The sequence below is a fragment of the Rutilus rutilus genome, assembly GCF_951802725.1.
Source record: "Rutilus rutilus genome assembly, chromosome: 24".
NCBI lineage: Eukaryota > Metazoa > Chordata > Actinopteri > Cypriniformes > Leuciscidae > Rutilus > Rutilus rutilus.
Genome location: NC_140228.1, coordinates 27917841 through 27944115, shown reverse-complemented (window position 1 = coordinate 27944115; position 26275 = coordinate 27917841). Strand labels below are relative to the sequence as shown.

The 26275-nt window shown below is 40.1% G+C and overlaps 2 protein-coding genes across 2 annotated transcripts; one reads left to right on the top strand and one right to left on the bottom strand.

The window, feature by feature from the left end:
* The first annotated feature begins 744 nt into the window (after positions 1–744).
* LOC311283916 (coagulation factor XIII A chain-like) lies at positions 745–19437 on the top strand. Its single transcript, XM_084398687.1, has 15 exons — positions 745–793; positions 960–1123; positions 1216–1407; positions 1543–1794; positions 2583–2701; positions 4181–4288; positions 4398–4575; positions 5266–5404; positions 13688–13791; positions 13872–13960; positions 15309–15462; positions 17098–17376; positions 17465–17625; positions 18457–18593; positions 18890–19437. Exons 2-15 carry the CDS (start codon positions 988–990, stop codon positions 19038–19040), a joined length of 2199 nt encoding a protein of 732 aa, XP_084254813.1. The 5' UTR covers positions 745–793; positions 960–987; the 3' UTR covers positions 19041–19437.
* On the bottom strand, positions 18898–26275 carry LOC311283918 (lymphocyte antigen 86-like). The gene is made up of 4 exons (XM_084398689.1): positions 26109–26275; positions 25372–25458; positions 25160–25288; positions 18898–19029 (listed from the first exon to the last, which is right to left on the bottom strand). Exons 1-4 carry the CDS (start codon positions 26251–26253, stop codon positions 19004–19006), a joined length of 387 nt encoding a protein of 128 aa, XP_084254815.1. The 5' UTR covers positions 26254–26275; the 3' UTR covers positions 18898–19003.

Below are 26275 nucleotides of genomic sequence, written 5' to 3'. Positions count from 1 at the left end.
TTGTGACTGTTTTTTTGGTCCAGGGTCACATATGTCATTTTGGTGATCAAAGATGAGTTTTAGGGGATACAATTATTGAATACAGGGGGACTTTAAGATCTTGCAAGCTTTTAGACTGGTGTGATAAAGCTCATAATTCTTGAGCAACACTTGTTGTCTGATGAAGGAATTGCTGTATTTGTGAAGCATTATTTGGTTTAAAAATACAAGGGTCATATGTATTAATTTGTATTTACACTCTAATGATTACAATCTCAGTGCATTTTTGCTGTGAAATGTCACTATCATTTGACTAATTGAGAGAAGTCAATGATTTCTGTGAACTCTTGATGATTGTTAATGATTTCTGCAAATCACATTAAGATTATTTTCTTTATTCTCAATTCAAACACCTCATTTCAACGTACTGTACGTACATTTTATCATTAACGCTTTAGTGATATCTACAAAAGACCTTAAATACGTTTAGGGCTTACTTCATAACTTTACTTCTCATAATTAAATATTGTAGGAATTGCTATAATACATTAATGTTATAATCTCATCTATAAGTTATTTACAGTCTGGAATATGCTGCTGTCATCAAGAATCAGAAGCAAGGTCACAGAGTTGTATGTCGGACTGACCTGATCTTGGGATCATCTCGACTTCGGACGCTCTGGTTCCATGGATGTGTTTTTCTCCAGTGGAAGAGGAAGTCCTGAGCCTTTATTAATCAGCATGAGGCTCTTCATGAGCACATCAGCCTGGAGCCTCCTCACCTCAGCAGAACATCTACTCTTCTACACACAACGTGAGTTCTACGCTTTTAATAACTCTTTAGCATTAATACAAAAGTTTGGTTGTGTTTTAGTTGTGCTTTCTCTTGCCATGCCTCACCTGATATATCTAATATGTTTACCAAATGGGCAGTCTATAATGTCAGTAGATTTCTAACATTAAAATGATCTGTCCTCCAGACAAGCATCAAGGCATCTTGTATACATCATGTTATTACAACCCAACCTCGCTTTGCCCTCGGTAAGCGGCCGTATTCCCTTTGCCAAATCAAATTTAGATGAGTATAATCCATCTGAGTTTGTGGCTTTTGATGTTTTGAGGCCAAGGGGACCCCCGGATGAAGGTAAAGTCTTACCTGTGTTTGCATTTAAACATGCCCTAACCAAAATAATTTACCACAGTCTGTCAGCAAGTCTTTTTTTTTTCTTCTTCTAGAAACACAAGCTGCAAGTATCTCAGTATTGAGCGTTGACATGCGTGCGACGGAGAACAAAAAAGACCACAACACTCACAAGTACGTGAGCTCCAACCTCATCGTGCGCAGGAATAAAGAGTTCACCATCATCATCAAATTTAACCGGGACTTCAATAAACAGCAGGACAATGTGGAGTTGGAGTTCCTGATTGGTGAGATTCTGCATCCAGTAATGCATCTCAATGCATGATAAAGTACATCTGTAATGAAGAAGCAGTACATTACATTAGTACATGAAATATCACCATAGTCTAACACAGGTCATATCTGCTGTTCTCATTTCACAGGCAGTTCACCTGATGAAAACAGGGGCACCTACATCATTTTGCCCATTGGAAAAGATCAACCTGAAGTGCGCTGGAAGAGTCGTGTGGTGGAAACACAAGGAAATTATGTGACCGTTGGCGTAACACCAGACGCCAGCTGCATCATTGGCCGGTTTCGAATCTTTGTTGTAGTAGTGAGTGATTTGGGAAAACAGCGCACTGAGAGGAACACTGAAACCGATGTCTATATGCTGTTCAATCCTTGGGACCCTGGTGAGTAAAACAGTTACGCTTAAAGCAATAAGCCCTGTGAAGCCATGGTTTACAGTGAATTTAGAAAAAAACCTTAGCTGTTCTAAATGCACTACTGTATAAACCATGGCTTCACAGGGCTGATTGCTTTTATAAAATGGACAGTCCATAAAAATATAATTTAAATATTGATGTAATGAGTTCATAGGTCTATGTTTGTGGAGTAATTTATAACGGCTTCGAACGTGGCTCAACCAATAGGCCCCTTTTATAAAATGTTGCATAGAAAACCGTCCTACATTTGATATTCCGGTCATTTCTGAAATGTGCATACGTGTGATTCAGAGAAGGAACGTGCGCATAAAAAACGTGTGTACGCCTCGCTTCCAGAAGTGAAATTTATGATGGTGAAATTGTGCGCAGCTGAATGGTTTCAGATCTCCGCCTTGTAAACTGCACCTAATTAATGTCATTTACATATATAAATAGCACCAGTCAACGTCCAAATCCTTTACTTGAGAACTTACTTTACTTGATTTCCAAATACTCTCTGGCAAAGAGAAAAGAGCGTATGTCTGCTCAGACCCTGACATGGCACTAAGCACTTCTCCACGTAAAAAACTGTTTTTGTAAATATGGATGTTAGCGTGGATTTTAGCGCATGCCTGTTTTATAAATGAGGCACAAAGACCGGAACCATCTGTTTAATAAACTGGGAACAAACTTTGATATTTTGAGCACTGACATAAACAAAGTTCATAAACAAATTCTTATGACGCATCATGTATATTGTATGTTTTTCTTCCCAGCGGATCACGTGTACATGGACAAAGATGAAGACAGACAGGAGTATGTGATGAATGATGTGGGGATCATATACAATGGAGAATTCAACAACATTACCTCCCGTTCATGGAACTTTGGACAGGTTGGTAGTAATCCAGAGTTTTTCCCCCCAGAAATAAACAAAATTTCTCCTACTGAGTTCATGTCCATATGCCATCACTAAACTCTTTCCCTGCCAGAGTATTGTGTTCAAGTTGCCAGTCAGTGCCAGCATTTTTAATCTTATTCACAAATCTTTCATGGACCCAGAAATATTTTGTTGTATGAATATGTAAACACTGAATACTTAAAAACAAGGAAGGCATCAAGGTACGTCGGAATCCAATGGTAGCTTCACTTCTTCTCTCCTGAGATGCCTTCATCTGATAGATTTTTGAAGGAAGCATTGATGTATCCTTCGCTACCTTTGATATCCCACAATCCTGTGCATTCCATTTTGTGACAGCTGAGCTAAAAAATACAGATGGCGTCTGAAAGTTTGGGGATGCTGGTCCTATTTGGTCCTAACTTACGTTTTCAAAATGTACGTTTTTGACCAGCGTTTTCCACTTCTGATGTCATTTCCAGTCAGAAATTACAACTGTACTGATTAAATATTTGTTTAGTTCTCACCAAAGGTCACTCTATTTTGCTGTAGATCATTAAACTGTTACGCTGCCTCAGGAGTCTGTCTGAAATCAGTTTTGTGAGGTGCCTTCGTGTGCAAACGCTGCCTGCAGAGTCATTGCTTATAAGGCAGCGAGACAACAAGTCAGCTGCCTAAGTTTTCGGATGGAGCCATAGATGGACTAGATCGAGTCCATCAACAGCCCCAAAACTTGATTAGCTAATCCAGGTGTGTTTGATTAGTGTTGAAGCTAAACCAAAGATGGGCTGAATCCAAAATCGCCGATGTACAATCAATTGCTGTCCGAGTTCACTCACTCGTTTTCATTCACTCCTTCAAGTGAACTGTATTAGTGGTCTGACGTAGCGAATTGTGATTAAGGGTTTAGGGGGCAATTTGGATTCAGCCATGGTCTAATTATTGGGAGATACGAGGGTCCGTGGCTCTACTATTGGACAAAGCGTGACGGCTAATTTGGATCACATGTGCCTTGATAACCAATCAGATTACAGCCTTGGCGTCATTGAATTTCGCTCAGAGTTGTGCATTAGTCAATCACTATTTGCGGATACCATTGAAATGAATGAGAAGTAAACTGAATCCGACCTACAGTGGAATTGTCCGTGACTTCTCTTATGAAACAGCATTTATTCGGTGTAAACTCTAAAAATAGATCAATCCAATTCAAATGTTTAATAGCAAACATATTGAAGATTAGCTGATGATGGGCTGTCCATTCATTAAATGATAAGCTGACAAAATATTCACATTAAATGTCAAGCCTCTCCTTCATTGACACCCAATAAAAAAAACATTTTCTGGTCTCCTCCACAGCATTACACTATTTTTTGCTGACCTTGAAGGCTTGCCTTAAAACGGCTTTGGATAAACTCTGGCCCTCCAGGAGCAGGATTTGACATCCATGAATTAACTTACTATGTATTTTTCCTGTAGTTTGAACAGGGGGTTCTGGATGCCTGTCTTTTGGTTCTGGATTCTGGGAAAGTACCACTAGTTTTCCGTGGAAGTGCCACTGAAATTGTTCGGCAAGCATCAGCTCTGGTATGATTTGATAATAGTAATCAAAGTATGGGCAATTCCATTTTATATGAATACACATAAATATAATACATGTTGTTTATTTAAGCATTTTTGTGGTATATATTTTCAGATGAACGCCCAGGACGATGATGGCGTCCTGGTTGGCAACTGGGATGGCGATTACTCCGAAGGCACAGCACCGACTGCCTGGACCGGAAGTCCTGAAATCCTGCTAAAATATGCCAAAGATGGTGGTGAGCCTGTGTGCTTCGCTCAGTGCTGGGTGTTTGCTGGCGTGCTGAACACTCGTGAGTATGGCCACTGCGCATTATTTGGGGTCCGTTTGAGAACGTTTTCTTCATGATAGTTTAAAACATTTTCAGAATGAAGTACTTGTAGACTTGTGACATTTAACAACACATTTTACTCATAGACTGTAAAAAAAATATGGACGTAGTGTCCGTGACGTCACTCATAGGTTTCTGAAGAGCATTTTTGAAACTCACATTGGACGGAACCGGCCGTCGCCATCTTGGCAGCGCGTCACTCCCTGATAACCAGAAATTGGCAAAGACGTGGATTAGCTGAGGTGACATGACGTGACGCTAACAAACGGCTAGTAGTGACAGCAGCGGCAATCCACCTGTCACTCAAGTGGCCACACCCTTATTTATTCAGAACTTTAACACTTAATATAATTTAAACGGATGAGTTATAAAAATATTCACCCCCCTCACAGTTGTCATGAAGGGCAAAATTAGCTATATAGATCAAAACCACTTTTTGCACCAGGCTGTATACACATTTTTTCCTGCTGTAAAGTTGGGCATATTAACATGGGCGTTATATGGGGTTGACTCTCTTTTGGAGCCTGTCTCTACCGGCCAGTCGATGAATTGCTGTTTAAGTCACTTTCGTGTTGGATTTAAGAGAGAGACCGAAGGTTGCCGCTTGATTTTACCTCATATTTTCCAATATCTGTTCAACCTTCCACCCAGTTATGCGCTGTCTCGGGATCCCTGCACGGGTCATCTCCAACTTCTGCTCTGCTCACGACAACACGGGAAACCTGAAGACAGACATTGTGCTGGACGAAGACGGGAAAGTGGACCGAAGCCGAACTAAAGATTCAGTTTGGTGAGATACAAAAATAGTGTTACATTCAAGTGGTCCTAACTCCTATACTGCAAAAAATGGGTGCCTTGGTTAATTTAATTAGCAGTTTTATCTCAGACATTGCATGATTTTTCCGTATTGAGTTTGTTGTGGAAAAATTCATCTTTTCTTTGTATTTTATTTTCAACGATTTAACAAACGAATGCCATGCGTTCTTTGGCTGTATTTTGAGTTTCTTTTATGATATTGATACAGCTGCAGGGTGTGTGTGTGTGAGATTTCAGAGGTAAGGAGATTCCCGTGCTGGGGAGGGGTCAAGGGGGGTCCCTTTTGTTCCTTGTGCTGTGAAGGGTTCAAGGGGGGGGGTCCCTTTTGTTATTTTGTTTAGTGGGGGCTGTAGGAGATAGCTTTTGAATAGAACACTATAAAGCAGCTGGTCAACCTCTGCTCTGAGTCTCACTCCACCTGCAGCTGGACTGTGGATGGACTGGGAACATTCTTGCAAGAATAAATATCTTTTAAGGACAATTTGAATCCTGATGTCTCTTATGCCTGATGCTATTTTGTTAGTTACTTGTTTTTGCCTCAACAAGTTGGTGTCAGAAGTGCGAACCATGAGGTTTCTTCTGGCCCTGAGAAAGCGTATTGACGGACTGATCACCCTAAAGCACAAAAGGCTTTAGTCTTACCTCGCCGAATTGAGAGAGAAGAGCCAAAACTGCTATCAGGGCCAGGAGGAACCCACTGGATTCAGAAAGAACTCGGAGGCAGTAAAAGCATCTCGGGTAAGAGACAGTTAAATTATTTTGATAATTGTGAGTGAACGTGAACCATATTGGCTGAGTTTTGCTTTTTGGTACGAGCGAAAGGTGAGTTAATCACAAATTTTATGGGGAGAAATCGATCTGACAAAGCAGACCAGTTTCTGCCTCACTTAGCTCGTTAGTGGACAGGGGATCCACTGGTGATTCAGAGAAATCACAGCTGCTGAGATGATTACGTTCTACTCGAAATTTATGTAAACCTTAGAGAAAGTTACAGGATTAAGAAGTTTCTGGGTGATTGTGCTCTACTCGAAGTTTTACCACATTGAATTGAGTCAAGCGAATAAGCGCACGTGGGGGAACTTTGAGTGGAACGTAATTACAAGACCAGGTTGAATTAATCAAGTAAAAAAGAAGTTTCTGGGTGATTGTGCTCTACTCGAAGTTTTACCACATTGAATTGAGTCAAGCGAATAAGCGCACGTGGGGGAACTTTGAGTGGAACGTAATTACAAGACCAGGTTGAATTAATCAAGTAAAAAGAATTGAGCGAGCGAATAAGCGCACGTGAGAAAACTTTGAGTGGAACGTAAACAAGCAGAGGTCCGTCCGATCTCGGAGTAAAAGATCGGGTCTGTCGAAGACGTTTGACAGATTCTGTAAGACACGTGTCGAATTGTGAAATCCAGAAAAGAGGAACTCAGCCAAAAATGGGGTCATCTAACAGTAAAGTAGATCATTTTTATACACCAATTTTCTGTTAAAAGAGAAATAGGCCTAATGATGGTGGTAAATGTAAATGTATTTCCCCGAGGCGGGAACCTTGAGTAAGATAAGACTCAATGTTGTAAAAGAATCAATAGAAAAGAACGAGGGAAAACAGAATGGTTGTTGTGTGTGTGTTAAACGTGTGTAAAGGATCTTTATGTGTGGCTGATGAAACTTTGAGCAAAGCAATGACTGATAATTTGAGCAGTGTTGTGAATGATGAGCATATGAGATTGTACAAAGTAGTCTACAGGGTTTTCTGAAATGCTAACTTATCCGTTACTAGTCAGAAAGGGTTGTTGAAGTTTGTTCATGAGTGTAAAACTGTGAACGGACAGTGAATTGTTGGATGGGAAAGAAGCAGATAAAAGAGAACAGAGTCGATGCAGAAGGAACTGACATGTAGGGGAAGATAGGATGTTTTTTTTTCCTGATGGAAACAGTGAATTGTTGGATTGAGCACATGCAGAAGGAACTGACATGTAGGGAACGATAGAGTTCATGGAACTATTTATGAACGCCTGATTAAGTCAAATTAAGTTGAAATGGTACGAAAGGTGAGTTTTAGATGGAAATGGGGCGTTGAGTATGATTAACAGGGATTGGCATGATATAAGGATAAGGAATGTTTCATTAAGTAAAACGATTGTCTTTTGAACCTAAAGGGTCCAGCTATGCTGGGAGTACAGCAACAGCGCTTGCTTGTTCAAACCAGCTTCTGAATGTTAAATGTATACTTGTTTTGTATGTGTTGTTGATGATAATATCAAATTAGAAAATGTCCAGAGATTGGATATTTTGTTGATATTAAGCCATTTAAGGAAATATATTGTTTTATAAAGGAAATTATGGGTTGGAGATAATTTCCCCAGAAACGTGTGACTAAAGTTAATCAGAAACTTTGTGAAACCCATTTAGAATATTTAGATTTTCCGTGTCGCTTATGAAAATTAATGTTCTGCCAATAATAGTGATGTGAATGTGCTTTATTGTATTAATGTTATGAAAAGAGAACAGAGTATTGAAGAATAGATTGCCATATTTTTGTAACAAGAGTTGAAGGTGCAAGCATCTAGGATAGCTGTGTGTAATTTAGAGACCGAGAACAAGATTTAGAGAATCTTGTGGTTTCTGTGAAACAGTAGAGATAAGTGGGACTGAATAATTATAATACAATTTTGTGATTTAAGTTGAATCTGCAAACTAACCATTTGATAGAAGAATAAGCTTTTAAAAACCAGTGTTGATGAAATTAATGACACGTTGAAGTTTTAATACTGTATGAAGAGTAACTGAACAGTCCTGATAAATAGTGAGATAAAAGAGAGCAAATGCTGTAAGCAGTTCTGCTCACGCTCTGAAGAGATTTGCAGATGATGTTTAGTAAAAGTTTTGATTGTAATTAGAAAGATAAACAATAACTTAACTGGCTCCAAAGAAAGAAAGTGCCAAAATGACACAAATTTAAAGAAAAGTCTGTGTTAATATGAGTTAGAAAGTAGATCAGTGTTAATATGATGAAGATTGTGATTCGGCTATTGTAATTGAATTTGCAGCTGGGACAGTGGGGGAGAATGCAGAGAACTTATCAGTGGCTCTGTTTGCATTTCCTGAATACAACACAATGTTTCAGAAGTGCAAAATAGGGTGAAGCTGTTAGAAAGATAAAAGGCAGAATAACAGAGAGTGTTTTATTGCAGTCAGCTGGGTCATTCAGTGACTGTATGCGCACTGTATGACTGTAAAAGTAGATGAGGGAGAAAAGAAAGTTGATAGATAAACTTTTGAAAGTTGTTAAGAAGATTGAAAGATATTAAGTGTAAGGAATTCCTTTTGAAAGGAAAAGAACTATAAAAAGTACCGGTGGACGTAAAATTACAGATGAGCTAAATGAGTTGCAAAATATTTTAAAAGTACCGGTCACTAAAAGGATGATTGTGTTTTGAATGAAATGCTTTGATAAGGTTTTAGATGATATGGAGAGACAAATCTAATGAATGATTTATAATGATAATCAAAAAATGTATCACAAGCAGGGAGCAGCCTCAAAAGTGAATCATAGAAGCAGATTGATAAACTCCTAGAGAAAACATTGAAGTAAAATTGAAATGAAATTGTTATTAAGAACTAGAATAATTCGTATTATTTCTTTAAGATAAAATAAACAGAAGCAGTGTTACAGGATTAACAGTTGCTAAATGTAAAATGTGTAAAAGGCATTTGATTAAACAAAGGCTTGTTAATGTTGATTTTAAAAGATAAGATTGTGATTTGGCCAAAACAGGTTTGCTTATCTGAATCTGGCATGTGCTGTAACTGAAACTGCCACAGTTTCAGTGCAACAGAGACTCATTCGGAGTGGATATTTGTAATGTCTAAATTACAATACATGTAATTTATGGAAAAGATGCCTTAAGATGGGCTACAGTTAAAGAAAAGATGGCAGATAAAGTCTGAAGTTAAAGGTTTATGAGAATGCAGTGTACCAGTCCTGATGCCTCAAGACTCTCTCTCTCATTCAATGTCAGCTGAAACCTGTTGTCTGAGGCTGTGTAAAGCACAGTGTTTCAGTTGAACAGATTCATAGATGCGGAAGAGCTAAAACAAATCATGCTACAGGCAGTTCAGATTTGACAAATTTAGAGGACAATTTGTAAATGTTTTAAAAGTAAAACTGAATGATTTTAAAGAAGTCTTTAAAATAATAATGCAGACCTTAAATGATAGAAGTGACATTTTTGACTAGTTTATTTTAGGACCGCTTCTTTGTCTGATTTTAGCCTCCACCATAAAACAGGGCTGATGGCTCCGGCTACAGAAGTAACAGTACACTGAATGTACGATTGTGATCTAAATTCACTGACTATAATCTAAGCAGGTTGCTACCTTTAAGATGATTAATGAATTTAAGTGATTAAATACTGTTGTTATTAACCTGTCTCCCTGTGAACACTATTAGGTCAGAATGGCTCTGATGACTCTTGAATGCGCCTTTTCCTAAGCTCCAGAAAACAACAGATTATGTTGAAGAAAACGGTCACAGATTCTGTGATGGGAAAAAGCGGTTACCAGTGTGTACGAGTGATTACTTCAACGACGGGTACGATCTTTTAGGCCAAAAGGACAACCTAAGACAGAAGGGTCACGCAAAAACACTGGGCATTTCCTGATGGAGGTGTTTTTATGTGAGAAAGGTATTAGAGTTGAGCGGTGACTGTGAGGCCAGCAGCATCAGCAAACCATTGAGAGGCGAGATGAGCTGTAAGAAGTTACGGCCGTCTGACCCAGAAAATGTGAGTTCCTCTATATACCACTCACCAGAAACCGCGTTGATTGAATGGCTTGTTTTTCTGACAAGTGTCTGCAACTATGCCAGGGGACAACACCCCGAAGAAAAGACAATTATAGGTTAAGAGCTGATCTGAATGGGCATTCAGGAGCCAGCAGAGACCATTGAACTAGTGGTTATCTGTTGTGGAGACAGTTTAAAAAAAAAAAAAAAAAAAAAAAAAAAGTTGTAATGTTAGTTGCCTGATGAGCAAGGAAAACACAGAGATTTGTGTTGATGCTGAACTAATGTGTCAGTTCTGACTCCTGTAGATCATTTAGACATGACAAAGGACCACTATAAGACATGGTGGTGGCTAAAGATGACTCAAGAGAATTTTCTGGAAAACAAAGGTTAGGTAAATTGAGTATTTAAACTAAAGATAACCTTAGAAAAGATCATAGAACGATTGAATATGACTATGATTATTTTAGTTACAGTCCTAGGAGGCTGTTGAAAAGATTATTTGCTTATAGTGAGAGAGAAAGAGACTGCTTGGGATGGTACTCTGTCTGTTCTTCTGTTATCAGTCAGCCAAAGAAAGCTGGAGCAAAATAAGATAATGAACCAAAACAATCCAGCTGACTTTTCTAAAATCAGATGGATAATGAACAGACATGCTTTGAAACTGGTTAAGAGGCCATAAAAACATTAGATAAAAGATACAGGAAAATGTAAGGTTAAAATGTCATTTAAAATTTGAATCCTTTTAGATAAAAGATATTAATAAGAAATATGAGCGGTTCATAGTCAGGGAAGAGTGTGAGTGTGAATTCATGTTTTGTACAGTATGTGTTAGTTTAGGACAACTGTTCTGTCTGAATAGTGTGTATAAATTTGTCATTAACCTCTGGAAAAAGTGTTTTAGCATTATAGATGGGTTAAGGCGAATGACAAATTTGAAATTTTGAAATTGAAATTTCACAAAGCTGAGGATTGTGAGTCAATCTGATGAGAAGGCAACACAGAACAGGATGAGCTTTAAGTTGATTGATCATCGAGCTCTGTCTATTAATTATTATTTTGGTCATTCATGATGTGCAGTAGATTTGAATTACTTTCTGGACAGGTTTAAGTATTGATAAATTAGAATTGTGAAGTCGTAGATAGCCGTCAGTCATGTGTTGAGAAAAAGTTATAAATTTGACAGCAACAAACACGTACAGTAGGCTAAGTAAATATCAGATTATCCAGAGAGCCCTTAACAGTTATGTATTGTAAAAAGGGGAAGATTGTTATTCGACTGACGTTGACGAAGTGTACTGACGTTGACAAAGTGTACACGACCTGACCTGACCAATTGATGACCTGGAGAATGTTCGTAGATGACAGCTGATTAAGAGACCAAACAATAGGGTTTAGGGGCCATTGCCTTAAAAAACAATTTGATAAGAAGATGAAATTGTGGTTTTAAGTAATATTTTTATTTCAGAGGCAGAGAAAGATGTCTAAAAGAAATTTGGCTTAAGGACAACGTTTGGGTTAGCAAACTTTATCCAAACAAATGTCACCAAATAAATATTAACAAATATTGCAGTTTTCTATAGCTCAAACAGTAGAGCGTTAGCGCTTGTAACGCCAAAGTCATGGGTTCAATTTCCGAGGGAAAGCAAGAATTGATAAGAATGTAAATGTGTACCTTGAAATGTAAGTCGCTTTGGATAAAAGCGTCTGATAAAAGTAAGAGAATTTTATTATGTTAGATTTATGCACGAGATGGGTGTTGGGCATCAAGAGGAGGATGAATATGCTCATGGCGGGAACAAGAGAACGCACAGTAAAACAAGTGGTCAGATGAGTCCTTGAACTTTTAGTATGGATAATTTGTATTCAGGCCACAAACAAAGACATTTCGGCCTCACAGGTGGGAAAAACAGTAAATCCAGGGGGGGAGGGCTAAACCCATTGTCTTCACAGCAGGCTGAGAGGTTATCTAGCTTTGACCTCATCGGTATATGAGGACAGTAAAAGTCCAGGAGGGGTTTATTTGAAGAACTTTATTTGTATTAACCAGCTAGATCTGGTTTACTAAGGGGTTCACATTTGCTGAAAGCCATCGCACAGGTGGGAAGATAAATGTTGGGAGGACATTGGGTTTAATTGTGTGTATTGTTTGTATTTTAAGTGTGCTAATAACAAGAATTGTTTTGACAGGAAACGCCGGAGCAGAAGTGGCAGCACAGCAGACAAAAGAAAACTATGTGACAATAACCTCAACATTTGTTTTTCTTTACAGAAGATGCAGACTTTTGCGCATGGCATGAGCAAAGTGAAGAAACAGTGCCTCACCCTGTGTAATGCCTAACTTAAAATTTTCATTTTGCAGGATGTCAGGATGGATTGAACCAAACAGAACTGATTCTGTATTGTTTTGTTAACATGAACAACATGGGTTGAATGTTTTTTTCAGGGGAACAAGGACCCTGAGTGCTATTCAATGAGCAAAAATTATCTGGTGACAATAGTGTTTCAGGCTGTTGAATCCACAGGTCACACCAAAGGGACGACAAGACAAGCGGTCACTAACAAAATCACTTAAGGCCTCCATTCGCAGGTGACAGTAGACAGTAAATGACTCAAGGATATGCGCTAGAACATACCTCTCCTGCCAACGTTGGAAAAAGACCATTTCAACAGCACACAAAGTATCATATTGGTGAAGATGGAACGTCCATGAGGCAACGAGATGATCAACATATCTGGAGAAAATGTTGACCAATTAATGGTTGAAGAAAAGTTTTGCGATTTTATTTGATTGAATCAAATTAGGGCTTAGTATTGATATACATGAAGGGTATAACTGTTCTTGAATTAAGACTTGAATTAATTCTATTCTTAAAGATTTAATAGTATAATGGGTTTGATTAGAAAACAAGAGTGAATTTTTCTATGTTGTTTATCAGAGAATGATAAAGAGGAGGAAATGTTGTGGAAAAATTCATCTTTTCTTTGTATTTTATTTTCAACGATTTAACAAACGAATGCCATGCGTTCTTTGGCTGTATTTTGAGTTTCTTTTATGATATTGATACAGCTGCAGGGTGTGTGTGTGTGAGATTTCAGAGGTAAGGAGATTCCCGTGCTGGGGAGGGGTCAAGGGGGGTCCCTTTTGTTCCTTGTGCTGTGAAGGGTTCAAGGGGGGGGGTCCCTTTTGTTATTTTGTTTAGTGGGGGCTGTAGGAGATAGCTTTTGAATAGAACACTATAAAGCAGCTGGTCAACCTCTGCTCTGAGTCTCACTCCACCTGCAGCTGGACTGTGGATGGACTGGGAACATTCTTGCAAGAATAAATATCTTTTAAGGACAATTTGAATCCTGATGTCTCTTATGCCTGATGCTATTTTGTTAGTTACTTGTTTTTGCCTCAACAAGTTAATGTACTATAAAGGCAATGTTATATAACTGACAGGTTGATTATAAATACAGTTTAGTTTTTTCTTAAAGGAACTACCACTGCTGGAATGAGGTGTACACGAAGAGGCCTGATCTGCCAGAAAAATTCTCAGGCTGGCAGGTGATCGACGCCACCCCTCAGGAGACCAGTGATGGTATGATCCTTGCCATGACTTCTGGCACATCATAAATATACCTTAAGTTATATATGAATTATTTTTCTTCTCTCATTCAGGTCTTTATCGATGTGGCCCGACGTCTGTCAATGCCATCAAAGAGGGAGAGCTCAGCTATCCGTTCAATGCAAAGTTTGTCTTTGCAGAGGTAAAAACATGTCAATTAGGGATGTGCCTGAGGCCTAAATCCGAATTTGGAAAGGCATGGAAAATGAATAACATTCTATGGAGCCCTTAAAGGGACATGGTTAGGCTTACTGCGGTAGTCGGTTACAGTACATTTCACAGATTTCACTTTTCATGTGAAGATTGTAAGAGATGAAGAGAAGAGAATTGTAAGAAGAGATCTTATCTTGTAAAATGTGTGGTCAGTACCGCCGCTCCCTATACAGAGTGCGCATGATCACAAATTAGAAAGCAGAAGTAAAAAGCATGTGTATTCAAAAGCAATATCGATACCTTGCATATTCTTGTAAGCACACACTCCTAAATACCCCAAAGTTATATACAATTCAAATACCCAAATATAGAATTCAGAGAGAACACTAAACCGTTGAAATATAATTTTTCTTACCATTTCATATTTTAGAACACGTCATTTCCTTTCCGAACATAGGGCCCTATCTTACACCCGGTGCAATGCAGCAGCATGCGTGACGCAAGTGTTTTTTGCTAGTTTCAGTCCGACGCAGTCATCATTTTCACGTCCTGCACCACGTTGTTTAAATAGCAAATGCATTTGCGCCCATTTGTGCGCCCATGGGCGTGTTGGTCTGAAAACGAGGTGTGTTCTGGCGCATTGTTGGCGGGTTGCTATTTTGAGGCAACAGAAATAGACTGTGCCATTGACCAACTGAAACCTGTGTTCGAAAGTCCAATCTTTTTTTTATTTAGGAAGTGCGTTAGCAATGTGCGCCGATAGGCGGGTCCACAACGTGCGTACACTCTGCTTATTACACACAAAGGGACGCACAGCAGCACACAAACATGCCAAATATTTAAAATAAAAGGATTACAATGCAAAATATTATTATTGTGTACAAAAAGATATGATGGAATCCGGCTTGTCCCGTAGATGATCTGCTTGCACACTTTTACCTCGCGCACGAGCAGTTCCGTTTGCGCTCTGGAGACGAGGGATTCAAAGGGAATGGGAGATGAGACTCTGACTGGTTTAATGCACGTAAATCCCAAAACACACCCATTACTCATTATGAGAATAGGGACAACCCTTTTAGACCATGTCCACCGACCATTTTTCCCGTCGTTAAACTAGCAAAAGTGGATTCGGACATGCGCTAAGTGAACTTGCGCCATGCGCTTTAGACCATGCGCTTAGATCGTTAAAATAGGGCCCATAGTATTCAGCTTCGGGCACATTCCTAATGTCATTTCTCGTTGATGTTTATACCTTTAGATTTAATTTACAAGACATTAAAATCTTAGCTACTATACAAACAAATGGACATAAAAAAATTACTTTCTCCTGTCTTCAGCTGAACAGTGATGTGATATACCATCGGTCTGATAAGGAGGGAAAAATGAAGATTCTCCATGTGGACACTGCATATGTTGGAAAGCTCGTTGTGACAAAAAAGCCTGACAGTAGCGACTATGAGGACATCACTTCTACCTATAAATATCCAGAAAGTAAGTTTCATTTCACATCAGTCAACAGAATCAAAAAGCGATGTGACATTAGATCAGGAAAGCTGCAATCAATGTAGCAATGCGACTCTGTCTCTGACACTCTGCATGTGAACTTCGGGATGTCACGGTAGCTTACAGTGGTTTCCTGAGAAATTTTATCCTTTAAGTGTTGGAAACTAAATTTGAACACAGGCCTTATAGAAGATATAGTTGACCATTTCCCAGGAACTTTTTTCCCCCCAGACCTGTTGCTGTCTGCGTTTCCATCGTGGTCTAAACTACCGTGAAGATTAGGCAAATTAGTCTGGTGACGTAGGACTGCGCGCAACTTTCCAGTTCCTGCTGAATTTCGTCCTCTGCATATAAGCTTAATAAAGCCTGAACCTCATCGTCGGTCCATCTGTCGTATTTTTTTAACTCCATTGTTGATTCGAATAGCAAACAACTCTTATTGCACGTACCGCAAAAGATAAAAAAAAAATGGTGGTTGAAATAAAATGCTGCGTGGAGTTTTACCCAGAACTTCATTTAGACCCCTGGTTCCTAGGGTGGAAACACACCGAGTACCACCCCAAAGTCCCTAGTTCCTGGGGAACGTTCCTGAGGTGAAAACGTGGATTTAGTTACTATGAATTGATTAGAAAGAACCTTTTACCTTGCTAAGGTTGACACGCAGAATTCAATTCAAGGGCCTTGGTTTACAAATTTGGTGTGTTTACTGACCTTTTGCTCGCAACCTCATTTGGTCTAAAACATCTCAAAAGCCTTGAACGTTTATCTATCCTGGGTCATTTGATGTTCAAGGGTAGTCCAAATAAATTGTGTTGCCTTCTGGATTCTTGGATTGACAGTTTAACAACACAGCTGGTTTCAATAATAATAATAATAATTCGTTACATTTATATAGCGCTTTTTCTGAGACCTCAAAGCGCTTTACATATGGAAGGGGGGAATCTCCTCAACCACCACCAATGTGCAGCATCCACTTGGATGATGCGACGGCAGCCATATTGCGCCAGAACGCCCACCACACACCAGCTTACTGGTGGAGAGGAGACAGTGATGAAGCCAATCAGTGTATGGGGATGATTAGGAGGCCATGGGGCAGATTTTGGCCAGGATGCCGGGGTTACGCCCCTACTCTTTTTCGAAGGACATCCTGGGATTTTTAATGACCACAGAGAGTCAGGACCTCGGTTTTACGTCTCATCCGAAGGACGGTGCTCTTTTGGCAGTATAGTGTCCCCGTCACTATACTGGGGCATTAGGACCCACACAGACCACAGGGTGAGCACCCCCTACTGGCCTCGCTAACACCTCTTCCAGCAGCAACCTAGTTTTCCCAGGAGGTCTCCCATCCAGGTACTAACCAGGCTCAGCCCTGCTTAGCTTCAGTGGGCAACCAGTCTTGGGCTACAGGGTGATATGGCTGCTGGCATGCTGGCATAACTCAAAAGCTCTCTAGATTCACTTATGAGACTCAGCAGAGACCTTCAGTTATTTAATTATTCAATAGACTTCCATAAGGATGCCAAACACCATATGTACATGTGCACCAAACAATAGTGATTTGACTGATGTTGTGGGAAGCAGTGGAAAATCCCAACAATTTACCTTCAACCCTTCTGACTCTAGAAACCGTCAAGGAGAGAGAGACCTGGCAGAATGCAGAGCGTTCCGGCATGGTTACCAGAGATCACTTGCCACAGCCAGAAACAGGAGTGACCATCGAGCTCCAGGCCGACACCGTCAAAATGGGCGATGACTTCAAGCTGACGCTGAACATTAACAACCAGACCAGCCAGACCCGCACTATCAATGCTACCATCACTGGCTGTGTGGCGTTTTACACGGGCGTCGTCAGCACGACCTTCAAGCTTGAAAATAAAGCTGCAACTGTGGAAGCCTCGAAGAGTGAGTCACAACTGTTTCAGTAAAACTGCACATACTCGATCTCACTGTTAATGGATTAGGCTACAGTGTGATCATAATATCTTTACAGCTGAGTCCCTGACGGTAGATATCAATGCTAAGGAGTATACACCGTACCTGGTGGAAAAGAGCAACCTGCTCTTTGTGGTCTACGGGCATATTGAGGAAACCGACATGTCCCTCTCCACGATGAAAGTAGTCACTCTCCAGCCTCCTAAACTCCCAATAACGGTAAATACCCTCAATAACCATTCTTAAGGGAACTCGTGTGTAGGGCTTGGTATTGATACAGATTTCTAATTTTATTAAAATTCAGATTCAAATTTGATATTGATTTATTTAGAAATAATGTATATGTGTACATTTTTCTTAATTGGATAACCCAAAAATAAGCCTTCTGTCATAATTTACATACCCTCAGTGTTGTCCCAAACCTATATTTATTTTTTGATCGGCTGACTTTCATTGAAAAGGACAAAAAATGGTAGAAAAAAGCAAACAAAAATGAACCTTAATAGAAAAAAATAACATGACTATCATCAAACCTTTGACTTGGACACATCAAAGCGAAGTAAGTTATTGTAAGTGAATTCATAGTAAGTTAATTTGTCCTTCATGTCAGAAAGAGCTCAAGCGCATAGAGCACATTAGAAATAGGATGTGGCATGAGTTTACTGTCATGGATTTGTCCACATCCACAAATCTGCACCCACATCCAACGTGGACAGAATCACTGATTATAAATGGCCCATTTGGCTTTTGTACTGATAAAAAACACAATAAGGGCTCGTTCACACAAAACTAAAGCAAATCTAAAGCAAAAACGCGAGACGCGGGGAGTGGAATGAGGAAAAAAACACAAGGTCTCGAGACGTGTTTTTTCAAAAGTTGAACTGATTTTGACACTTTTTGCAGATTTGGCAGATTTTATGTAATCCTGGTCACATATTTTTATGTTCTTATTTTAGATAAGATTTTCCAAACTTACCTGTGTACTTGTACAAAGAGCTATGTAAAAGCACTAAACATTTGTTGGTGCTCTACAATATAATTCATCCACAGATGACTGGAACCGCCCAAGTTGGCAAAGATCTCATGACCAGTGTGGATTTCCAGAATCCCTATAATTTCATCCTAGAAAATGTTCAGCTCCGCCTTGATGGACCTGGTCTGATACCAATCAAAATTAAAACTTACAGGTAAACTACATATTTATATCACCTGGCTGTTGAAATAAAGCAAATGCAAATTAATTAATAACTGTCTTGTCAACTATTCCACCACACACCCATAAACATGCCCAGACATATACAAAGACAAATTTATTTATTTTTGTAGATGTCTATATACATTTTCCATATCTTGTTTTATTTATAATTATATTTTTGTGTGAAAGATCCTGTTTATGTTGCGGTCAGAAATGGGCAGTACAAAACTAAATACACCTTTGGCTGAATTCTCTAAATGTTTTGTCTCTTATGTCTTCCACTTGCAGCCAGATATTACCTGGTGGCTCAGTGAGTTATAAAGTGTCGATGGTCCCTCAAACTCCTGGAAAGAAGGTGCTGATGGCGTGTCTAGACTGCCCTTTACTGAGACAGGTCACCAATCAGCTCGAAATCGAAATATTGAAAGCTGAAGAGTGAACAAGAGAAGGAAGAAGAAAAGAAGAGAAAACACAATTGCAGAGTTTCCAGCTGCTTTGCTTTGCTTCACCAATTTTGATTTGAAAGAGAATCAAATGATCAAATGTTACATTTCATACAATTTAAAGGGATAGGTCACTCAAATTATTTCAACTCATGTTTCTTTTCTTTTTTTTTTTTTTTGTGTGTGTGTGTGTGTGTGTAAAAAAACAGGGTTTTTGGTCCATACACTTAGTCATAGAGGATTTTGGTGAACTAAACTTTTAAATCAGCAAGTGTGAGAACTGTAATAAATAGTGACATCCATTGAAATCTGTAGCGCTCTTCAACGTGTGTTGTGTTTTGCCATTGACTATAAGCTGTACTAAAGCAAAATAACAATAAACATTTAGCATTAAAGCTTTTTTTGATGAATGGAATTATTTATATTGCAAATTTTCAGATTGAACACCACCACCTCATATTTGCAAATTTATGAAGTTAATAATATGAACTGAAAAAGAATGGATTCTGTTTTAATAACTGCTTGTCCATCTGTGGAAAGGTTACTACTTTTATTTTATTATTCACAAACACACGTTTACTTTCCATATACTTATCCAAACCCTACAGAAAACTTTCTGCATTTTTACAACAAAAAAACTTTATATACTACATATTTATAATATTTTTACAAATGAGGGCATCACCAAAAAGGAGGTTGTCACATTTAATTTAATGTGAGATTCACCCAAAGCTTTACAAATAAAGTTTCTAACAGATTAAGCTCAATTCTGAGGACCAACACTCCCCAAGGTATAATTAAAGGGATAGTTCAGCCAAAATTGAGAATACTGTCATCTACCTTCATGTCGTTCCAAACCTGTATGACTTTCTTTCTTGTGTGGAACACAAAATATTTTTTTGTTGTTGTTGAAAAATGTCAAATGAGACAAATGAGGACATTGTCATGAGTAGCTGGATAAAGTAGCTCATGAAGAGGACAAAGAAATAGTCTTTAATTCAATAATCCACAGGAGATGGGGTATAAACACAGGGAACACATCTGCTTTACAGACGAGACAGGACAAAGAACTGACTAAAACAGGGAGTACTCATGCCAAAACTAAATGAGAGAACATCTCTGTTATGTATGTAACCCTTGTTCCCTGAAGGAGGGAACGAAGACGTACGTCAACGCACCAAAGAAATTGAGATTGTGCCAGGGAGCCCTATCATCTACGAGTGTTAACAGAAGGAGCCAATGCACCATGGCGTGCATGATTTGCATCTCGTGCTCCACCCCGCAGCACGGATATAAATAGGAAGCGAATACAAGCACATTTTTCGCTGAGGAGCCGAGCAGGAGCCCGGAGTCAGCAGTGGTCCAGCAATGGTGGCGATGGGACGTACATCTCTGTACGTACATATGTAACCGAGATGTTCCCTTTCAGTCAGTTACTTCCGATGTACATCGACGTACCGACGAAATTGGGATCCCAAGTAAAACGCCACCTAGTGCTGCCATCTTCCAGCACCCAGCGTAAGCGTGCCTCATAGAGGGCACTTTCGCAGAAGTGATTGTGCCTACGACAACTTGTGGTAAATCACCTAAGTCCTCCACGCGGAGGTCCTCCCTTCCAGGGACCAGACATGGAGTTTCCAGAGGTCTGGACGCGGGTTCCATATGGTGCCCCGTTCCTGAGAAAGGAGGTCCTTTCTTAGAAGAATGGGCCACAGAGGGGCTGTCGAGAGGAGCATGAGTTCTGAGAACCAGTTCCAATTGACCGTTCGCAAAGACCCGCCCCCTTTAGTTACTGTTGCTATGTCCGATAAGCCACGCCGCTCTCACACCACACCATGTTCTCACGCAGTGAAAAATGCATTGCGGAGCAGAGAGGACATTGACAATGCGTTGACAGACATGACAGACCAGGTTAAATTTGATATGAAACAAAGTCTCAACTTTGAAATTTAGCCAATTTTAACAATAAATACCGTTTTGTGGCTCTTTAATGTGTCTGACAGATCGCTGTAGAGCATCAGTTAAAGCTGCTCGTGAACCGATCATCTCTTCCTTCTAGTTAATTTATAGCATCAAATAAACATGAATGAACATAAGAAGGAATGTTGTGTTAACCGCGGAAAGACGTCAGTACACTCCATCTTTCAAGTTCAAATCCTCCAACGTTAATCCACTAACTCTACTGACTGCTTCGTCAGTCAAAATGGTGGATTCAGCGGATGGCGTATTATTATTATTACAGCTAACAACTCCCCACAACTGCAAGCCTGTTGTACGTGGCCCCTCAACTGTTGGTGGTGGCATCCGTGGTGACCACAGCATGCCTGGACACTTGTTCTAGGGGCACTTCTGCCCGGAGAAACGAAGGGTCTGACCACGGGCTGCTCTGCCATGCCCATCTTGGTATTCGGCCATGAAGCCAGTGCTGAAGCGTCCTCTTATGAAGCAGTCCCAGTGGCATTACTGCGGATGCTGATGCCATATGCCCCAGGAGCATCTGAAAAAGTTTTAGTGGGGCCGCTGTTCTGCTCTTGAGTGTATTCAAGCAGTTCAGCACTGACTGGACACGTTCTTCTGTGAGGCGTGCCGTCTGGTGTACTGAGTCCAGTTCCATACCGAGAAAAGAGATCCTCTGCATGGGGGCGAGTTTGCTCTTTTCCCAGTTGACCCAAAGTCCCAAATGGCTGAAGTGACTGAGCATCATGTCCCTGTGTTCGCACAACTGCTCCTGAGGCTGAGCTAGTATCAGCCAGTCATCAAAATACAGTAGTTGAGGATGCGAACACCACGCTCTCTCATGGGAGCAATGACCGCCTCAGTGACCTTTGTAAAGACACGACACAACGTTTTTGTGCTAACCTTTTGAGAACATTAAGGTAACACTTTACCACCATTTGCCTCACGCAGTGCAACACATCTCCTTCACATAGAGTTATTCAGGTTGATGATTGTGGCCTGTGGAATGTTGGTACACTCCTCTTCAATGGCTGTGCGAAGTTGCTGGACATTGGCAGGACTTGGAACACGCTGTCGTATACGCCGATCCAGAGCATCCCAAACATGCTCAATGGGTGACATGTCCGGTGAGTATGCAGGCCATGCAAGAACTGGGATGTTTTCAGCTTCCATGAATTGTGTACAGATCCTTGCAACATGGGGCCGTTCATTATCATGCTGCAACATGAGGTGATGGTCGTGGATGAATGGCACAACAATGGGCCTCAGGATCTCGTCACAGTATCTCTGTGCATTCAAAATGCCATCAATAAAATGCACCCGTGTTCATTGTCCATAACATACGCCGGCCCATACAATAACCCTACCGCCACCATGGGCCACTCGATCCACAACGTTGACATCAGCAAACTGCTCACCCACACAACGCCATACACGCTGTCTGCCATCTGCCCTGCACAGTGAAAACCGGGATTCATCTGTGAAAAGAACACCTCTCCAAAGTGCCAGATGCCATCGAATGTGAGCATTTGCCCACTCAAGTCGGTTAGGACGATGAACTGCAGTCAGGTCGAGACCCCGATGAGGACGACGAGCATGCAGATGAGCTTCCCTGAGACGGTTTCTGACAGTTTGTGCAGAAATTCTTTGGTTATGCAAACTGATTGTTGCAGCAGCTGTCCGGGTGGCTGGTGAAGATGCTGGATGTGGAGGTCCTGGGCTGGTGTGGTTACACGTGGTCTGCGGTTGTGAGGCCGGTTGGATGTACTGCCAAATTCTCTGAAACGCCTTTGGAGACGGCTTATGATAGAGAAATTAACATTTAATTCACGGGCAACAGCTCTGGTGGACATTCCTGCAGTCAGCATGCCAATTGCACGCTCCCTCAAAACTTGAGACATCTGTGGTACTGTGCTGTGTGATAAAACTACACATTTTAGAGTGGCCTTTTATTGTGGCCAGCCTAAGGCACACCTGTGCAATAATCATGCTGTCTAATCAGCATCTTGATATGCTTTGAGGTGGATGGATTATCTCGGCAAAGGAGAAGTGCTCACTAACACAGATTTAGACAGATTTGTGAACAATATTTGAGAGAAATATGCCTTTTGTGTACATAGAAAAAGTCTTAGATCTTTGAGTTCAGCTCATGAAAAATGGGGGCAAAAACAAAAGTGTTGTGTTTATAATTTTGTTCAGTGTAGGATTCACAGGCAAAACCTGTGTTTTCAATTGAAGCACTGTGTTATACTACCGGCCACATTTGTGACCGTTAACACATTTACACATCTTACGAGCAAAATATATATGCAGGAGTATAATTCTCAAAATATATCAGTAGTAGACCCTTTAAAGAATATATGTAAAAAATATTATAGTTCTATCTGTTATTTAAGATGTTTTACATACTACTTTTTCTAGTAGTCTGAGGAAGACATCTTCTTCTAGATGTGCAAGCAGGAAATAAACTGATCTGGTCATGTGACCTTTCACACTAGTCACATGACATTAATACAGTGAGGAAAATAAGTATTTGAACACCCTGCTATTTTGCAAGTTCTCCCACTTGGAAATCATGGAGGGGTCTGAAATTGTCATCGTAGGTGCATGTCCACTGTGAGAGACATAATCTAAAACAAATAATCCAGAAATCACAATATATGATTTTTTAACTATTTATTTGTATGATACAGCTGCAAATAAGTATTTGAACACCTGTCTATCAGCTAGAATTCTGACCCTCAAAGACCTGTTAGTCTGCCTTTAAAATGTCCACCTCCACTCCATTTATTATCCTAAATTAGATGCACCTGTTTGAGGTCGTTAGCTGCATAAAGACACCTGTCCACCCCATACAATCAGTAAGAATCCAACTACTAACATGGCCAAGACCAAAGAGCTGTCCAAAGACACTAGAGACAAAATTGTACACCTCCACAAGGCTGGAAAGGGCTACGGGGAAATTGCCAAGCAGCTTGGTGAAAAAAGGTCCACTGTTGGAGCAATCATTAGAAAATGGAAGAAGCTAAACATGACTGTCAATCTCCCTCGGACTGGGGCTCCATGCAAGATCTCACCTCGTGGGGTCTCAATGATCCTAAGAAAGGTGAGAAATCAGCCCAGAACTACACGGGAGGAGCTGGTCAATGACCTGAAAAGAGCTGGGACCACCGTTTCCAAGGTTACTGTTGGTAATACACTAAGACGTTTGAAATCATGCATGGCACGGAAGGTTCCCTTGCTTAAACCAGCACATGTCAAAGCCTGTCTTAAGTTTGCCAATGACCATTTGGATGATCCAGAGGAGTCATGGGAGAAAGTCATGTGGTCAGATGAGACCAAAATAGAACTTTTTGGTCATAATTCCACTAAACGTGTTTGGAGGAAGAAGAATGATGAGTACCATCCCAAGAACACCATCCCTACTGTGAAGCATGGGGGTGGTAGCATCATGCTTTGGGGGTGTTTTTCTGCACATGGGACAGGGCGACTGCACTGTATTAAGGAGAGGATGACCGGGGCCATGTATTGCGAGATTTTGGGGAACAACCTCCTTCCCTCAGTTAGAGCATTGAAGATGGGTCGAGGCTGGGTCTTCCAACATGACAATGACCCGAAGCACACAGCCAGGATAACCAAGGAGTGGCTCTGTAAGAAGCATATCAAGGTTCTGGCGTGGCCTAGCCAGTCTCCAGACCTAAACCCAATAGAGAATCTTTGGAGGGAGCTCAAACTCCGTGTTTCTCAGCGACAGCCCAGAAACCTGACTGATCTAGAGAAGATCTGTGTGGAGGAGTGGGCCAAAATCCCTCCTGCAGTGTGTGCAAACCTGGTGAAAAACTACAGGAAACGTTTGACCTCTGTAATTGCAAACAAAGGCTACTGTACCAAATATTAACATTGATTTTCTCAGGTGTTCAAATACTTATTTGCAGCTGTATCATACAAATAAATAGTTAAAAAATCATACATTGTGATTTCTGGATTTTTTTTTTTAGATTGTCTCTCACAGTGGACATGCACCTACGATGACAATTTCAGACCCCTCCATGATTTCTAAGTGGGAGAACTTGCGAAATAGCAGGGTGTTCAAATACTTATTTTCCTCACTGTATAAAAATGTACCAACCAAACACAACCAAAACCTTCCTGTGCTCACCTCCTCTCCTGCTTCCACAAAAAGTGAACCGTGGGAAATGAGGAAGACAGATGGGTTCGTCCCGACCGAGTACATGGATGTGTTTTAGCAGCAGCTCAACTGATGAATAAAGCTCATCGATGGACTGCCCTGTAAGAGAACACACAGTTACTGCTTCAAGGGTTGATTTCATTCATCTGAAATGATCATATTAATAAAGATGAAAATCTTACTCAGAATAAGGGCCAATCTGATTTTTATAGGATCAGTCAATCTGTTAGGGCAAGGCAGGAAAGTGAATCCTACATCCTGTAAAGGGTCTGAGACAATGAAATCAGAAAAACAAAAAAACAATTTGAAATACATTTTAAGATAAACTGAGCGGTTTGAATTGAATATAAGAAATCGTTAGTTGATGTAAAAGATTGACATCTCTCAATCAAACAACACATTCAGAAATGTGCATATGAATGTATACACCATATTCAAAAGTTTGGGGTCAGTAAGATTTATTAGCACCAAGGCTGCATTTCATTGATCAAAAATACATTAAATACAGTAAAAATGTGAAATGTTATTACAATTTAAACTAGCTGTTTTCTATGTGATTATACTGCAAAATGTAATTTATTCCTGTGATCAAAGCTGAATTTTCAGCATCATTACTCCAGTCTTCAGTGTCACATGATCCTTCACTAATCATTCTAATATGATGATTTACTGCTCAAGAAACATTTATGATTATTATCAGTGTCGAAAACAGTTAATATTTCTGTGAAAACCGTGATACCTTTTTTTCAGAGTTATTTTGACCAATATAGTTCAAAAGCAGGGCATTTATTTGAAATTTAAATCATTTGTAACATTACTTTAGTGTAACTTTTGATAAATTTAATGCATCCATGCTGAATAAAAATATCAATTTCTGTAAAAAAATTCTCACTGACAGTGTGTGTGACACTGATCTCACCGCAGCTTCTGTAGGTCACCGTGAGTCTGTCTGAGTTGCACACTGTGTGAAGAGGCCATTGGTGATCCTGAGAGTAAACCCAATTCATCTGAACAATACTCAGAATCAGAACCAACAACATATTATCACACAGACGTAACTTCATAGCCTTTCAGTTAGACCCAGAA